Source organism: Cuculus canorus, chromosome Z (assembly GCF_017976375.1).
Source record: "Cuculus canorus isolate bCucCan1 chromosome Z, bCucCan1.pri, whole genome shotgun sequence".
NCBI lineage: Eukaryota > Metazoa > Chordata > Aves > Cuculiformes > Cuculidae > Cuculus > Cuculus canorus.
In genome coordinates this window covers 56,378,229-56,394,529 of record NC_071441.1, presented here as the reverse complement: position 1 = coordinate 56,394,529, position 16,301 = coordinate 56,378,229, and the positions used below count along the sequence as shown (strand labels likewise).

The 16,301-nt window shown below is 46.7% G+C and overlaps 1 protein-coding gene across 10 annotated transcripts in view; it reads right to left on the bottom strand.

Annotated features, from left to right (window-relative positions):
* The window catches only part of ELL2 (elongation factor for RNA polymerase II 2), a 71,527-nt gene that overhangs the window by 40,789 nt on the left and 14,437 nt on the right, over window positions 1-16,301 (bottom strand). For all 10 annotated transcript variants that reach the window (XM_054054401.1, XM_054054402.1, XM_054054403.1 and 7 more), the window contains exons 2-3: window positions 13,074-13,121; window positions 1,305-1,426 (exon numbers count right to left, since the gene is read on the bottom strand). In XM_054054401.1, coding sequence (XP_053910376.1) covers window positions 1,305-1,426; window positions 13,074-13,121 — 170 coding nt within the window. The remainder of the gene's footprint in view (window positions 1-1,304; window positions 1,427-13,073; window positions 13,122-16,301) is intronic.

Genomic DNA, 16,301 nt, shown 5'->3' with positions numbered 1-16,301 from the left:
TGATTCTATGATTCCATGATTCTATGATTCTAGATTAGCAAAACCACATTAAAACTACCTGGGTGTGCTACTCAGAATCATTCACAGCTAAAACAGCTTAAAATTAATCTTACTTAAAAAAATCCAACCTAAATCAGCTGATGATGCTCGTTTCCAAAGAAGAAAGTGCCTGAGGGAGGCGAACCAGGCATGGAGGCAGGACCTCTCACCCCAGCCTGCATTTCTGCCCTGCCAGCCTTGGCAGCTGTCCAGTCCCTTTCAGATACCGTTTGATCCCCAAAAACCCAACCCCAAACCCCACACCACCCCGGGCTCCTCCAGGTCCCCCACTCAATCCTTCATCTTTCTGCCAATCAGAGCAGTTCACTGAGTTCACTGAAAGGCTGTGTTGTAGAAGAGATCCAACATGAGAGGAGAACGTGGAGGATGAGGAAGCTGAGAGATCTCCTGTTTAGGCAGAGCGCTATTAAACCAGCTCATTTTGTTATTGCTCCCTAAACCCACTATCTGTACAAATCTCTACCATGAAATTGAGGGCAGAAGCTCTCCGGTGACCAAGAACCTGAGCAGAGCCATTTGGAGAAGTGTGGCTGGCTGTTATCAGCTTCCCCGATCAATACACAAGCTCTGCCTGAAACATCCCACTTAATCAAGTGGGACAAACAGTTATTCAACACCACCACACCACATCGATGTTGCGTTGAGTGTCATATTCTAGAAGCTGAAGCAAACTTAGCGCAAAAGCCCAGCATTTTCTTGCCTTTTCAGTATCGCCAACACTGTTCACTTTGACTTCACAGACCAGAACAAGGTGCTGCTGTATTACAGTTTGGTTCTGAAGCACTACAGCCATGCAATTACGGATGAGGTCACCGATTTATGTGGTTCTTAAAATACGACAACTAGCCATCATAGTGCCATAATCATGTTCACACATGGTTGTAGAATGATCTGATCCAGTTTGAATGATGCTGAACTCCAAATGCTTTTAAAAATACCACTAAGAGGTGAGAAAGTACTCAAAAGGTTACTATTTTCAGAGTAAAACCAAAAAAAACCTGTGTAAAAGCAAGTATTTATATTTAGTGAGAAACCATGCTGCTGATATGAACTTATTTTCTGATGCTGCGATGAAATAATCATCTGCTGCAGCTATGAATTAATCTTCTGATGCTGCTATGAGTTCATTTTCTGCTGTAGCTCAGCACTGGGAGCACACTTCTGTTAAAGGTTTTTGCTCTACACTCAAATCCACGGCAACTACTTAAATTTGCCATGAAAGAGAATGTTTAAGTAAAACTTACCTCGAGTTCTTTTGCTGGACACAGTCAAAGCTTCCCTGAGGGTTATCTTTGCCAACATTTGAAACGTAGAAGTTAAATGCATGCACTTCATTTGGCTGATTGGCTTTGGGAATTTTAATAAGCTAAAAGGAAAGAAAAAGGTTTATGTAAAAATCTTCAGTCTACGCTGCTTTGTTTGCGGTTAACAAGGAGTGTGATTTTAAATGAGATGCTGCGTTTGGAAAGCTCAGTTGTGATTTCATTGTGGTCGCTCAAGAGGCTGTGTTGGCACAATCCTCCCTCTGCAAGCAGCACTGGGATGCACTGGTCGCAGTGGTGGCTGCATGGGAATGGTGACAGCAACGACTTTGAGTCCCAAGGCATCCCTTTCCCATTTACTGGAATTAACAGGCATGTGCTTAGCATTAAATGCAAACAGACTGAAGCTCAGCTAATGGAACAGGGGAGAGCACTTCACATGGACCACAGGGGATGCTGCCCCCACTTCGTGGTTCATTTTGTCCAATGGAGCTCAGGGACTCAGCTCTAAGGAAAAAAACCCAGCAACACCCAAATTACAAGAGCAAAACTTCTAAAGTATCCAAGATGAATTTCATCTCTGATAGGCACTAAAAGCCTTTTCCTTTTCCTCAGCTCTAGACACAATTATATGCATAAATGTGAAATGTGAATAGATTTTGCGTAAGTTTAGTAACAAAACTTTATTTCCTCAGCAGAAACAATCACCCAGTACAGGATGTGCCACATTCTGCTGGAGCTCAAAAATGTAAATAAAATGCATCATTAAAATGTTTATTGCACACTATTTTAATGTGCTGCTATACAAAACTATATAAAAATTACCTTATCCCAAAGGTAAAATTAGCTGTAAGTCAACTTAAAAAGCTATTTTTCTCAAATATACTTGTATTTTTAATGGAATATTAAATACAACTAACAAAGAAAGACATGCAAAAGCAATATTAAACAGTTTCTCAACACCTTGTTTGTGATATTGGCCACTCTTCACAAACATCAGTGTCATTTGCTACTGCAAAACAACTCCATTAATGATATGTGTGTGAATCACCAGTACTGGCAGAGCTCACCAGCAGCTTGGGGCATCGACCAGACATGAAGGAGAAAGACAAATCACCTGAACAGTGCATTCTTTCACTTCAGCTCAAGTCACTAATGTGCTCAAGAGAGCAACCTGTGTGTTTTGGATAAGAATGACAACAAATTGGTTAAGTTACCAAGTGCATCATCTTGGATTATCATGGGAGGTGCCCCTGCCTAAGGCATGGGGATTGGAACTGGATGCACTTTATGGTCCTTTCCAACCCAACTCATTCCATGATTCATGCAGCTTTATCTTTTCATGATAAGGAGACCACAAGAGTCCTAATGACACTAAATTTAATCAATATTCTGTAAGATTAACTAACACTGACAGAACATTTCAGCATTCTGGTCCCACTATAAGTACAGCAGATATCTCTGTGTCAATCTGACAGTTTCAATAAAAACGATGCAGAGGAGGTGATGTTTGCAGCCCAGAAAGCCAAAAGTGTCTTGGCCTGCATCCAAAGCACTGGAACAAGCAGAGTGAGGGAGGGAATTCTGTCCCTCTGCTCCGGTGAGACCCCATATGAAGCCCTGTGTCCAATTCTGGAATTCCTAACATAAGAAGGGCACGATCTGCTGGAATGGGTCCAGAGGAGGCATGGAGACAATGCAAGGGCTGGAGAACCTCTGCTATGAGGTCAGGCTGGGAGAGTTGGGGTTGTTCAGCCTAGAGAAGAGAAGGCTGTGGGGAGATCTTAGAGCAGCTTCCAGCACTGAAAGGGGCTCGAGGAAAGCTGAGAAGCGGCTTTTTCCAGGGACCTGGAGTAATAGGATAAGGGGGAATGGCTTTAAATTGGAAGGGGGAAGATTTAGATTAGACATTAAGAAGAAATTCTTCTGGATGAGGACGGTGAGGCCCTGGCCCAGGTTGCCCAGAGAAGTGGTGTCTGCCCCATCCCTGGATCGTTATTATTACTACTACTACTACTACTATTATTTCATTAAAGCTCTAGTTCTGGTTTGCAACCCGCAAGTCTTTTTTCCCCTCATTTCCCTTTCCCCAGGGGTGGGAGGAAGGGAACTGGGAGCCCAAAATCTTGGGTTTAGCTGCCTGATATTGGCCAGGCCAGGACTAAACTGTGACATATGTACAAATTCTGGAAGGATTGCTGTGGGCATTAAGCCCCAGAGGGGCTCAGTGTGTTTGGAAGCAATGACATGAAGACAGCATCTGGCCTTAGAACATGTTCAAAAACATCTTCGTTGTGGTTTCACTCCCTTTGGCAAAGTTCTCTCTTCTCCCAAACACGAACAGAGACACTGATACTATGGAGATAAACACGTCTGCCTCCTCACAGCAGACACTGACAAAGCTTATCACCAGCAATGACTTCCCAGGAGCAAACTCAAAGGGAAACACAGGGCATTTCAAGTCTTCCACACAAAATCCCTGGAAGGGTGATGAGAAACCAGCTCTGGCAACCACAGAGAGAGCTTTCTCCTAATGAATAAACAAAAGGTCTAGAAATTTTATTTCACTTTCAAATTTTTAGGATATATGTTTCACAAATTCTGCAAATGACCATTTCTTGGGTGATCACTAAATCGGATGAAGGGAATGTGAGACCTGTGGGGTCTCACTGCTAAAAGACTTCAGAAGTGGTAGTGAATAACCAGAAAATAACAATTTAACTCTCTCACCTGCAGCTCCAGGGTTCCATTATTTATTTATTATTCTTATTATCACTGATTCTAGGACAAGCCTTATGAAAGGAAGCTGGAGTTTCCTAGAGAAAAGGAGGCTAAGGGCAGACCTCATCACTGTCTACAGCTCCCTGAAAGGTTGTGGCAACGTAGGGATTGGTCTCTTCTCCCTGGTAGCCAGTGACAAGACAAGGGGAAATGGCCTCAAGATGCACCAGGGGAGATTTAAGTTGTATATTGGGAGGAATTCCTTTACTGCAAGGGTTCTTGGGCACTGGCAGAGGCTGCCCAGGAGATGGTGGAGTCCCCATCCCTGGAGGGGCTTAAAAGAGGGGCAAATGTCGTACTCAGGGCCATGGTCTGGTGGCGGCCTTAGCAGGGCTGGATCGATGGTTGGACGTGATCATCCTAAAGTATGGCTTTGCAAAAAACACTGCCACCTCTAACCTTCGAGATAAGTTTTGCTGCTGTTGACATACTTGCCATTTCTTTCTGTATCTTGTGAGACAAAACAACACCTTAAAGTAGTCTGTAGACTCAGCAGCTCCTGCAAATAAAGCCTCCTGTTTTAAATAAACAGCTGTGTTTTCACACTGTAATTTTATATTTTATGTGGTTCTGAGAAGTTCAGTGGGTGGTTCAAGGATCTGTGGCTTAATCAGACTCAGTTATCACACACGGCATGAGATATGCCGAGTGGGAAAAGGTTTGTTATTCTTACTGGAGTGATACTTGCTGGGGAAGGTCAAGGAGCCATTAAGAAAGCACACATTGCAACCACATTAATCCATAACAGAAAATAAACTCTTGTTTGCATCAGGAAGCAGCACTGCAAGCCCGCTGTCAGCACGTTTGTTTGGGAGAAGCCGCTTTTGATATGCACTGAGCCCTGCGCGCACAGAGAGCATCCTGGCTGGTCTGCAGCATACAACGCATGGAAAAGGAATTTACTGTGTTCTTTCACAGCAAAGAGGGAGATTTCTGAACAGCAAACATCCACCGATCTTTACAGCTGATCTTCACTTTTACAATCATGCAGAATGGTTTCAGTTGGAAAAGACCTTTAAGATCATCGATGCAGCCCTACTAAGTCCACCACCAGACTATGTCCCCAAGCACGACATCTACTTGCTTATTAAGCCTACAGAATTTGGATTACTTTAACAGAAGCATGCAGGGAGCCTTCCCACAAACACCAAACACATCTCTCCAAGCTCACGGAGATGCAGAAAGCCTGTTTTCCAGACTGACACTAAACAGACAGGAGCGGCTGAGCAGATATGTGTCAACCAGCAGCAGCTGCAGGAGATTTTCTCTTTCTGCCTCTGCTCTAAGTTCCCACACAGAAAACAACTTAATTCACGTTTGCAGACAATTCAAAGACAAATATAATTAACTCCCAGGATCTTCCCTCACTGGCAGGTTTCTCATCTGAGTTATGACACAGGTGATGAGACAAGAGATCTCCTGCTGACAAGTGCTTGGATCTCCAGTGTGAACTTCTAGGACACAAATATCAGGAGAGGCTTTAACACCGCTGATGTCAATGTAATGCATGGTGTGCTCTTAAACACAGCAGAGACAGTCTAATGGTTGGCTGCTGGCAGGAAGCCTGGCTCCATAAGCATATTCCTGCTGCTTTCCATGGGCCAGACAGGGCACTGGGCAGTGCCAATCCTACACAGATGCAGAGAGCTTGCCTGGGGACACAGAGAGCTTGTCCAGGGATGCACAGAGCTTGCCAGCCTGGGATGCAGAGAGCTTGCCAGTCCAGAAGACATAGAGCTCACTCTGGGATGTACAGAGGTCACCCAGGGATGCAGACAGCTTGCCAGCCTGTGATGCACAGAACTCGCCAGCCTGCGATGAGAGCTCACCCTGGGATGCAAAGACCTTGCCAGCCTGTGATACAAAGAGCTCACCAGTCCAGGAGACACAGACCTCACTCTGGAATGTACAGAGCTCATCCTGGGATGCAAGGACCTTGCCTTGCAGAAAATTACAGAATAAATAATAAAAAAAATAAAATAAAAAAAGATTTTTTTCTTGGCCATCCTCACTAACAATGCCAGTGCAACAAATGCACAGCACTGAAGGGCCTTCTCCTCTCCTAGACTATCAGTAGCTAAAACACAAACCAACAGCTTTATGGCCGTTTGATTTAGTGCCAGAAGGCAAAGAGAAGCATCATCAAGGAACGCAGTGGACAGGACAGTACAGATACCAAACCTATTTATCCACACACACTGAAACTTACAAAGATTCTGGTTTGGATAAGCTAAAGGAAATCCCAGGAAGGATGAACTGAGTTGTTACAGGACTGTCTTGAACTAAACTAAAAACCCAGTTATTAGCAGGATACAGAAAACAAAGGTGGAAGAAGAGACTTCCTGTTGAGGTTAAGCCTTAAAAGTTTTATCCTTCTGAAATTCAAGACTTCAGGATAAATTGGTAAATTTCTCCTACCGGAAGTTGTTTGGAAACAAAAGGGTGCAGACAGCACTTCTAAATGTTTTCAAATGAAAATAAGCTTCTGTGACATTATAAAAAGTTAAGGCTTAAAACAAACTCAGATGAACTTTGAAAAGCACAGATAAAGCTCCTGTCAGAGCTGGGGAAAGCCAGGCAGATGAGGATATCATCAAGAAGTGTGCTCTGGGACACACAGGGCACCTGTTGCTGCTCCTGCCTTCCACACCTCTCAGGGGGAGCAAACCTGTGGCTGTAGACCCTCACACACGCCCTGGCACACCAGTCTGTCATGCAAGCAGAGCAATGTATTGTGCCCCTGAGCCACCACTAGCCAGGCTGCAGCGCGTCATGGCAAGAGCTGAGCACTCTTGACCCCCTGCAGCCTACTTTAAAATGTCATTTCAAATCCTACATCCTCAAACTGGCCTGTAATTTATCACCATCTAGCAACAGACGTTATCCGCTAGAATAGCTCAGACCCTTGACTTTAATCCCTTCCTCTTGGTAATTGATTTCCTGCCCTGTCATCACTCTATCTTGCTCTGACTTATGATCCTCTAACGTAACACCAGGTTTTGTCATTCCTTGGGCTCATGGCTTCTGTCCTCCTCATTTCCATCATTCCCACTGATCCGTGTGCTGCTACAGTACCCTCAATTCAGACCAGACTAATTTTGGTCTCCAAGCTTAAGCCACTTAATCTCTTTCTCTTTCTGAACACATCTACCCGCTCTCTCCTCTCATTCTTCCAAAGTACAGCACCACATCACCAGGACGGCATAAGCACTGTATTTTTAGGCACTTCTGCTCAGCAGATGCGTTCAAGTACTTCTCTCCTTTGTCTCTTCTCAGAACTGTTCCAACCATACCATCTCGACAGTACTTTTCCCTCAAAGCCTTACTTTTGAGGGTAAGATGTGGTACCTCACAAGCCTAAGCTGGAATCTCCCTGTGCAGGAGATTCCAGTGCCTCTACAAGAATGGGAGGCACTGCTGCAGCATGGTCAAAGTTAGGCTTCTGCTATATTTTCAGAGACATTTCCAATTATTCCATTTTCTGAGCCAGTTTACTCACAGCCACTTCAGAGCAATGCTTTGTTTGCCAGGAGGCAAACGACTGCTGCTGGGGAAGGACATCACTCTGCTCAGCATGTCTCTGGCTGCTCTCTTTCATGTAACTTCCACTTCGACAAATCCCAAGAGGGACAGTTTTGGCCATAGGATCACTTGGATGTTGGCTACAGTGGCTTCTGTAGCTTGCTCCCAAGCTTAAAACCTCTCTGTTTGCATTATCGCAGACATCCAGCCTGCACCTTCAAGGAGACTAAAGTGCTCCATAAACCCACTCAATCAACTAGAAACTTAAAAAAACTCCTCTTAAACACAAGGAAAGTCTCAGCTCTGATGTCTTCTTTTTTAATACTAGCAGTCTTTTTTGCAGAATGCTGTTTCCTTCAAGTACTAAACCTGCTCCTCCTTCATTACAGCTACACCACAGAACATGAGTGGCTGGGGCGCTGGGAGATGAGAAGCTTGACAGGAGCTGGCAACGTGTGCTCACAGCCCAGAAACCAACTGTGTCCTGGGCTGCATCCAGAGCAGTGGGACCAGCAGGATGAGGGAGGGGATTCTGCCCCTCTGCTCCGCTCTCCTGAGACCCCACTTGGAGTCCTGTGTCCAGTTCTGGAGTTCTCAGCACAGGAAGGACATGACCTGTTGGAACGGGTCCAGAGGAGGGTTACGAAGACAATGTGAAGGCTGGAGCCCCTGCACTGGGGACCCCTAGAGTCCTGCCTAGTTAATTGAAGGAGTGATCATTGGATCCTTGAACAGGTCCAGGGAGGCCACGGAGATGATCTGAGGGCTGGAGCACCCCTGCTGTGAGGGGGTGAAAGAGCTGGGGTTGTTCACTCTGAAGAAGAGAAGGCTGCAGGGAGACCTTAGAGCAGCTTCCAGTACGAAAGGGGCTCCAGGAAAGCTGGGGAGGGGCTCTTGATCAGGGAGTGCAGAGATACGATGAGGGGAATGGTTTTCAGGTGAAAGAGGGGAGATTGAGATGGGATCTTAGGGAGAAATGTTTTTCCTGTGAGAGTGGGGAGGCCCTGGCCCAGGTTGCCCAGAGCAGTGGTGGCTCCCCCACCTCTGGAGATGTTCAAGCCAAGTTGGATGGAGCTCGGAGCCCCTGATCCAGTGGGAGGTGTCCCTGCTCATGGCAGGTGAGTGGAACTGGATGGGTTGTGAGGTCATTTCCAGTCCAAATCATTCCATGATTCTATTCTTTCTGCAGATATAATGTCACTACACATGGCTGCCTCTCGAAGAAATATAAATATTTTACTACACATAAAAACCATTTAAAATGGACATGTTTTACTGACTGTGCTGAACTATAGATAACCCCAAGGGAGAAGACTTTCTTTTTACTCTCAGACTTCTCCCTCCCTCCTTCCTTTTGTGTCTCTGGCATTTTTTTTCAGAACTTAATACTTGCTCCCCATATCCATTGGAGTCCACCTTTATGGACCAGCAATCCCATGTGAAACCATGCTGGTTTTGCTGCCATCCAGCAGGAATTTGTCACCAAACCACTGCAGAGCAGACACTCAGAGTCTGCAGCCATGGACCCCAGATCTCCACTGCTGCATCCTCCTCTGGCATGAGGATTGATGGCTTGCACAGTGCCGGAGAGCCAGGCAGGCAGCAGCCTCCCTCCCCTAAATGGGAGTTGGAGGCTTCCATATGTGTCTCTGTCCCTCCAAAACAGTGAAAGGGGCTGTATTCCCATGGGAGTGGGGTGAGATACCATGGCAGCACATGCATCGCAGCACATGCATCACAGCAGGAGACAAGGAGATTGCCAGCTTCATTAGCTTTGTCTCTAAACAAGAAAGGGATTTGCAAGTTGCAGGGCACAGCAGAGAGGGTTAAACAGACAGCATGGGGTGCGCAAGCAGAGTAGCCCTGTGGAAAGGGATCTGGCGCCCTGGCCAAGGGCAAGGTGACCACGAGCCAGCAGTGCCCTGGCAGCCAATCGGGCAACCGTGTCCAGGGTGAATCCAGCATGGCATCGCCAGCCAGGTGAGGGACAGGATTGCCCTCCTCTGCTCCACATTCGGGTGGCCCCACCTCAAGCACTGGGGGCAGTTCTAGGGCCACAGGGTAAAAAGGCGAGGGCAGAGAGCTGGGAAAGGGTTTAGAGGGGAAGTGTGTGAGGAGCAGCCGAAGTCTCTGGGTCTGTTCAGCTTGGAGAAGAGGAGGCTGAGGGGAGACTTCATCGCGCTCTGCAGCTTCCTCACACAAGGAGGAGGAGGAGCAGGCACTGAGCTCTTCTCTCTGGATCCAAGGGAATGGCAGGAAGATGCCAGGGGAGGGTTAGGCTGGACATTAGGAGCAGGTTCTTCCCCCAGAGAGTGGTGGAGCACTGGAACAGCTCCCACGGAAGCAGTCACCAAGCCTGACAATATTCCAGCAGTGTTTGGACATCACCCTCAGCCCCATGGTGCGAATCTTGGGGTGTTCTGTGCACGGACAGGAGTTGGACTCGATGATCCCTCTGTGGCCCTTCCAACTCAGGGCATTCTGTGGTTCTGTGAAACACACAGGAGGGAAGACACAGCAGAGGGAATGTGGTTGTTTGAAATGCTATCACTGCACAAGTACACTGGATTATAAACACACTGGATTTTATCTTTGAAGCACATCCCCACTGCCTTAATTGTCAATTGACAATATTCACATTCCTCAGTGTACTGCATCTAGCGTGGCATAACTGGAATACCCTCCAGGCTGGAACACCCTCAAGGCTGCCGAGGAATACTTCAACGTGTTCAATTACAAGATGTTTCTTAAAAATTAACCTGTATGACTGCAATGATCAGTTTCTGGCAGTCCCTCCCTATCCCTCAGCTGTCTTGGACACCTGCAGGAATTATCATCCAGACAGCTTGAGAGTCAGATGTTCCAGGAGGAAAAGTCCTCCCTCACAGGGGCTGATGTCCGAGTTTATTTCATGATTTGATATCATACTGTGTTTGCTGCTGCACCTCCTGAGAATGTCTCTGTCCTTCCAACACTTTTCAGATCCCCTCAAAGCAACTCTGTGGCACAACACAAAACAATGACCCTTGCCTGTTTCTCTTGGCAACATGACTGCAGCACTGCTCCGATACCTATCCCAGCTTCTCATTAAAAATATCCATGGAGTCATAAATCCTACCTCACCCCTCCAAGCATAAGGCCCCTTTTTCCCAATTCGCACACCTAATGCAACTCTAGTCCACCCCTGTTCAGAAAACTACTTTTACTTCTCCACTCCAGCCCTTCCTGTCATCCACAGAGGGAGAACTAGAACAGAGTGTAACTAGAAATACAATGTTGTTTTTAAACTGCCTGTTTTTTTAATGCTTGTATTTTACCCTCAGCTGGGAGTTAGGCAGCTGTCTGAATTGCAGAGAAGTGCTCTCAAGAGACAAATAAAGCCACTATTTGTTTCAGGCAGCATTTAAGGGAACATCTGTCTCGCTGTCGGATGTAGCCTGCAACACCTGGACACTGATCAATGAACTTTGAACACTTCCACTCTGGAAACCAGTCCAGAAAGGGAAGGAAGAAAGGCTTTTTTAAAGTTCAGATCAGTTCTCTGCCATGCAATTTGTGTAGTCTGGAAATGCTGAGAAAAGCTAATAAATAAATAATCTATGTAAAATACATATATACACACATATAATATACATATATTTTTTATACAGAAACACAAATAATGAGGTAAATATTTGCCCTCCTGCTGCATGCACAGTGGTAAATGTCCTGTTTTAACTCACCATCTGCCTCAATGGTCTTGGATTTCTCTGTTGCAGAGACTTAGGATCTAGGAATCTGCTGCAATAAAATCCTTCCTTTGCATTTCCCTAAGCAGGGACAGAACTGAAAAGCACTGTAAGAGATCATTTCTTCTGCAGCAAGGTCCCTGCAGATGTTCCCATCTCACAGACTTTACTGCTGAGTTTCACAGTGAAAAAGCAGATACCTGGGTCAACCTCTTAAGAGAAGCAAGGGTGACAGTGCTGTCAGTTAACATTTGGCTTTTCAGTAGTTGTGGGACCCCCACATTTTGACAAAACCTCTGTGTTTCATCAAAAACCATCTGAAAAGTAAAGCCTCCTGCAGCCTAGTAACACCCCAAGCCTCACACTCGACTTTAAAGCTGCAAGAAGAGAACATGAGAGACAGATGCACAGGAATGCTTGCAGGGAAAGAATGGGTACAGGGCAGGTAAAGCATGCTGGTTTCTCACACCACGCTGTTTGCAGAACTTCATGCCAAGAGCTAGGTTAATTATTTATACTCAGCGGGCTCATTCTGAACTCGGCCCCTGCTCTACCCCTTAAGTTTCCACCCCATAGCCGGTGGGTCAGGCAGCTGATTATCAGGGCTGACCGATCCCTTTTGCTGGATTACTTCCCAAATTAGCAAGTACAACTTCTCTCATGACAGCAGCATGAATTCAAGCTGACCTGTGCTCCATCTGCTCTCTACCAGTACAGTATTTTGTCTGACCATCCTAACTAAGACGGTTACTCATTCTAGCAAGGACGTTCTTTGACAGTACAGTTTAAATATTTGCCAGTACAGTTTAAATTGTGAATAAGTTGTAAGGAAAAAAGGTTTCTCCTACAAGCACAGCATTAAGAGACTTTATTTTGCACAAGTGACTTTGTTATAGATACAATCCTGCCAGCACCCAAGCACTGTTCAGCCAGTTCAGACTGGAGTCTCACGCCTTCGGGTGGCAGTGTGTCCTTTCCGCAGCACACCAATCTGACCCATCCTTCTCCCATCCCTTCCCTGCTATCTCCACATAAGCACTGCACAACTGCACGAAAAACTGGATTAGTTAATGGATCTTAATTGCACCTAACAGCATAAAAGGCAAAATCTATAATTCAGTCCTTAAAAATGAGTCTTCAGCCATCCTTTAAAGTTTAAATATTAAACCACAAATCTTAAGTCATTCTACTTGGAGGTTGGAGCCTGTTCTTACTTTTACCTTCAGCTTTAGCTGATTCCAGTCTTCACCACTGACTGATTGATTGTTTAGCAGGACCCATAGCCTTTGGGAGGCCACATTCCCTCAGATTTCCCCTCAACAGGCTTGAAACAGTCTGTTTTATTGGCGTTTCAGAAGAGGTTCAAGGACCACTAGTAGAAGCCTGCAGTGTACAACCCCCCTCCCAAAACTGTACTTCTGCTTCACACCTCAAAACCGAGCACCTAAAGCCCATGTTAGAACATCAAATTTGCACTGCTCAGATGATGACTAATGAGTTATTCCTCCTGCTTTCATATTTTGGCCGAATCAAAAGCAAAGTAAAAATAAAAATAAAAAGCATACTTAAAGCACGAGTCTCTTCCAATTTCAGTCTAAATACATGAGGAGACAAATCTGGCATTAAACAGATCTTAAGAGTGTCTGTAGGATCCTTTCAAATAAGTGGCTAACCCACACTGCATTTATTTTCCAATGTAACAAGAGTACGACACACTCACCCCTTGGGATCCTTGAAACTGAACTGTGGGTTGAGAAGAAACACGATCCTGCAAGAGAAAGAAAATAAGCAGAATGTCAGCAAAATGATGAGCCTCTGCACTCCAGCAGGAGTGATTTAGAAGAAGATGTTGTTCACCGTGGGAGCACCCCGGAGGGCAGCTTGCGCCTGTACCATGATGCAGATCCCGCCAAGTGGCAGCAGCAGCCAGAGCTCCAGCTGTGGGTCCTGGCTCCTCGCAGTGCTCAGGCTTTTCTGCACTTGGCACTGAGGAATTCAGTTATTTATCATTCTCTGCAAGGACACCGAGGCACCATGGGGAGCCAGACAAAACATTGAAGCTGGACAATGCTATTTGCTGGCCAAGAGAGTGAAAACTAACCCTGCCCTGCTTGAAGTACCACTGAAATGTAGGAGTCCAAATCAGTGTGTGTTCCCCTTCCCAAACACCTTCCTGCTGACCGAGTTGCTCATGGCTTTGTTTCTGAAGAGATCACTCAATGATACCACTTTTACATGTACTGGAGTTCTGGATGTCAGCTTAATTAACGTGATTAACACAGGCAACCTGCCTACTCGACAGGGGTCCCTAATGATGACTTTGTTTGGACAACACACAAGCTACCTGATTTCTCTGCTGTCACGACCCACACCTCAACCCAGATCCCGATGTGTGCACTGGTGTGGCCAGGAGCACTTGCAGCATTGGATGATCGCCTCCCACCACAGCATTGCTCATGCTGCTCCCCACAGTGCCAACAGCCCGTCTGCTGTTGGGAAGGCAGGGAACACCACCTCTCATCCACTCTTCAGCTGGCGAACCTTGGCTGGCACATGTCTTAGAGACAGAAAGAGATTCAGTACAACCAAACTGGCCCCAGAAAGCTCATGAGCTCCCCAAACAGCCCTCGCCTCTTTAGGTACTGATCCACCAAGGGGAAACATGCAGCGTGCCCAAAAATAACGACAGCCACTCTCACCTTGTTTCTGTAGTTTCACAGTACCAAGCACAGCTTGGTTTTGACCAGCAAGGATGGAAGTGTCCTGCGCTGCCTCTGCGCTGACACCGCAGTCCGTGAACACTTTTGAATTTTAAGGGGAAAAGAGAAGCAAAACAAAATCAAGGAGGCTGCTAGTTGTAAACTGCTTTACTCTGTCACCAGCTGGTCAGATCTGCTCCTCAACACAGACCAAACAGCAACACCTTCAGCGCCAGCAGGACCCCACTGATAAGAATATCCCGTTGCTGCAGCAGTGCTGACTTTGCTCGTCTTTCCTGAATCCTGAAGTTATGCTGCTGGACACAAAAAAGCAGAGGAGCTTATGCTGACAGGCTCGGTTTGCTGGGCTTTGTCCACAGGGTGTTACAGGGAGTTTGCCGACTCACTGCAAACACTTGCACTGAAGAAGCTGCACCACAGGATGAAATTGTGATGAATACGGACTTTATTCCAGCAAAACCAAGTGCCTATGGACTTAAAATTCAGGCGTCATTCAGGACCACCCAGGACTCAGCATCACTGGAAATGTGAGTTAAGAAACAGAATGGTTTGGGTTACAAAGGACCTCAAAGCCCATCCAGTTTCACTCCCTGCCATGGGCAGGGACACCTCTCACTGCAACAAGGGCTCAAAGCCCCATCCAACCTGGCCTTGAACACCTCCAGGAATGGGGCAGCCACGGCTTCTCTGGGCAACCTGGGCCAGGTCCTCACCACCCTCAGAGGAGAGCATTTCTTCCTAAGATCTCATCTCAATCTCCCCTCTTTCAGCTAAAAACCACTCCCCTCATCCTATCCCTGTACTGCCTGATCAAGAGCCCTTCCCAGCTTTCCTGGAACCCCTTCAGCACGGGAAGCTGCTCTGCGGTCTCCCCACAGCCTTCTCTTCTCCAGGATGAAGAACTCCAACTCCCTCAGTCTGGCCTCATAGCAGAGGTGCTCCAGTCCTCGCATCATCTCTGTTTCCTCCTCTCGACTCGCTCCAACAGATCCATGTCCTTCCTGTGCTGAGGACTCCAGAACTGGACACAGGTGGGGTATCACCAGAGCAGAACAGAGGGGCAGAATCCCTTTACTCACCCTGCTGGCCACACTACTTTAGATGCAGCCCAGAACATGGTTTTCTGGGCTGCAAGCACACATTGCCGGCTCATGTTGAGATTCTCACTGCCCAGCATCCCAAGCCCTTCTCTGCAGGGCTGCTTTGAATCCATTCATCACCCAGCCTGTGCTTCTGCTTAGGATTGCCCCAACCCAGGTGCAGGACCCTGCCCTTGGTCTTGTTGAACTTCTACAGAAGCAACCACTGCTCCCTCCTCCCTCCAACCACGGGAATCATCTCACCCTGTTGCAATAAATCCCATCTCGCTTACCCAGCAGAGGGCAGGCAGCAGGAGCTCACTGCAAAGCTGAGCCTCACCAGTGCTTCACATCAGCTTTTGGTATCACCCAGTGCTGCAAAACCCCAGAGAGGGGCTCAGGATGAGAGCTGGGGATCTCACAGGAATCAGCAGCGAAGTCTTTAGAAACAGTCATGTTTGTTTTTCCATGATCAGAGGCTTCAGCCCTACCTCAAGTTATGCAAGAGCCAACCACACGTACAACTTCAGGCCCTGAAAAACCAAGTTTGAGATCACCAAACCATCATCTAGAAGCAAACCTATTTAAAAAATATGATGGGTTACATACGCAAAATCTGGTGCAGATAGGAATCCCATCCCTTGCCCAAGGCTTTCCAGCATGAAGTTTAATGCTCCACAGAGAAATTAATAGAATCATAGAATGGTTTGGGTTGGAAGGTACCTTACAGATCATCTAATTCCACCTCCCCTGCCATGGGCAGAGACACCTCCCACTGCATCGGGGGCTCAAAGCCCAATCCAGCCTGGTCTTGAACACCTCCAAGGATGGGGCAATTATTGCCTCCCTGGGCAACCTAGGCCAGGGCCTCACTACCCTCATTATCAAGAATTTCCTCCTAATGTTCAGTATAAATCTTCCCCCTTCCAATTTAAAGCCATTCCCCCTCATCCTATTACTTCATGCCTTTCTGAAAAAATCTCTTCTCAGCCTTCCTGGAGTCCCTTTCAGGACTGGAAGCTGCTCTAAGTTCTCCCCACAGCCTTCTCTTCTCCAGGCTGAACAACCCCAACTCTCTCAGCCTGTCCTCAGAGCAGAGGTGCTCCAGCCCTTAATGTGTACAAGTGATTCACAACGCAATGCAAGGGC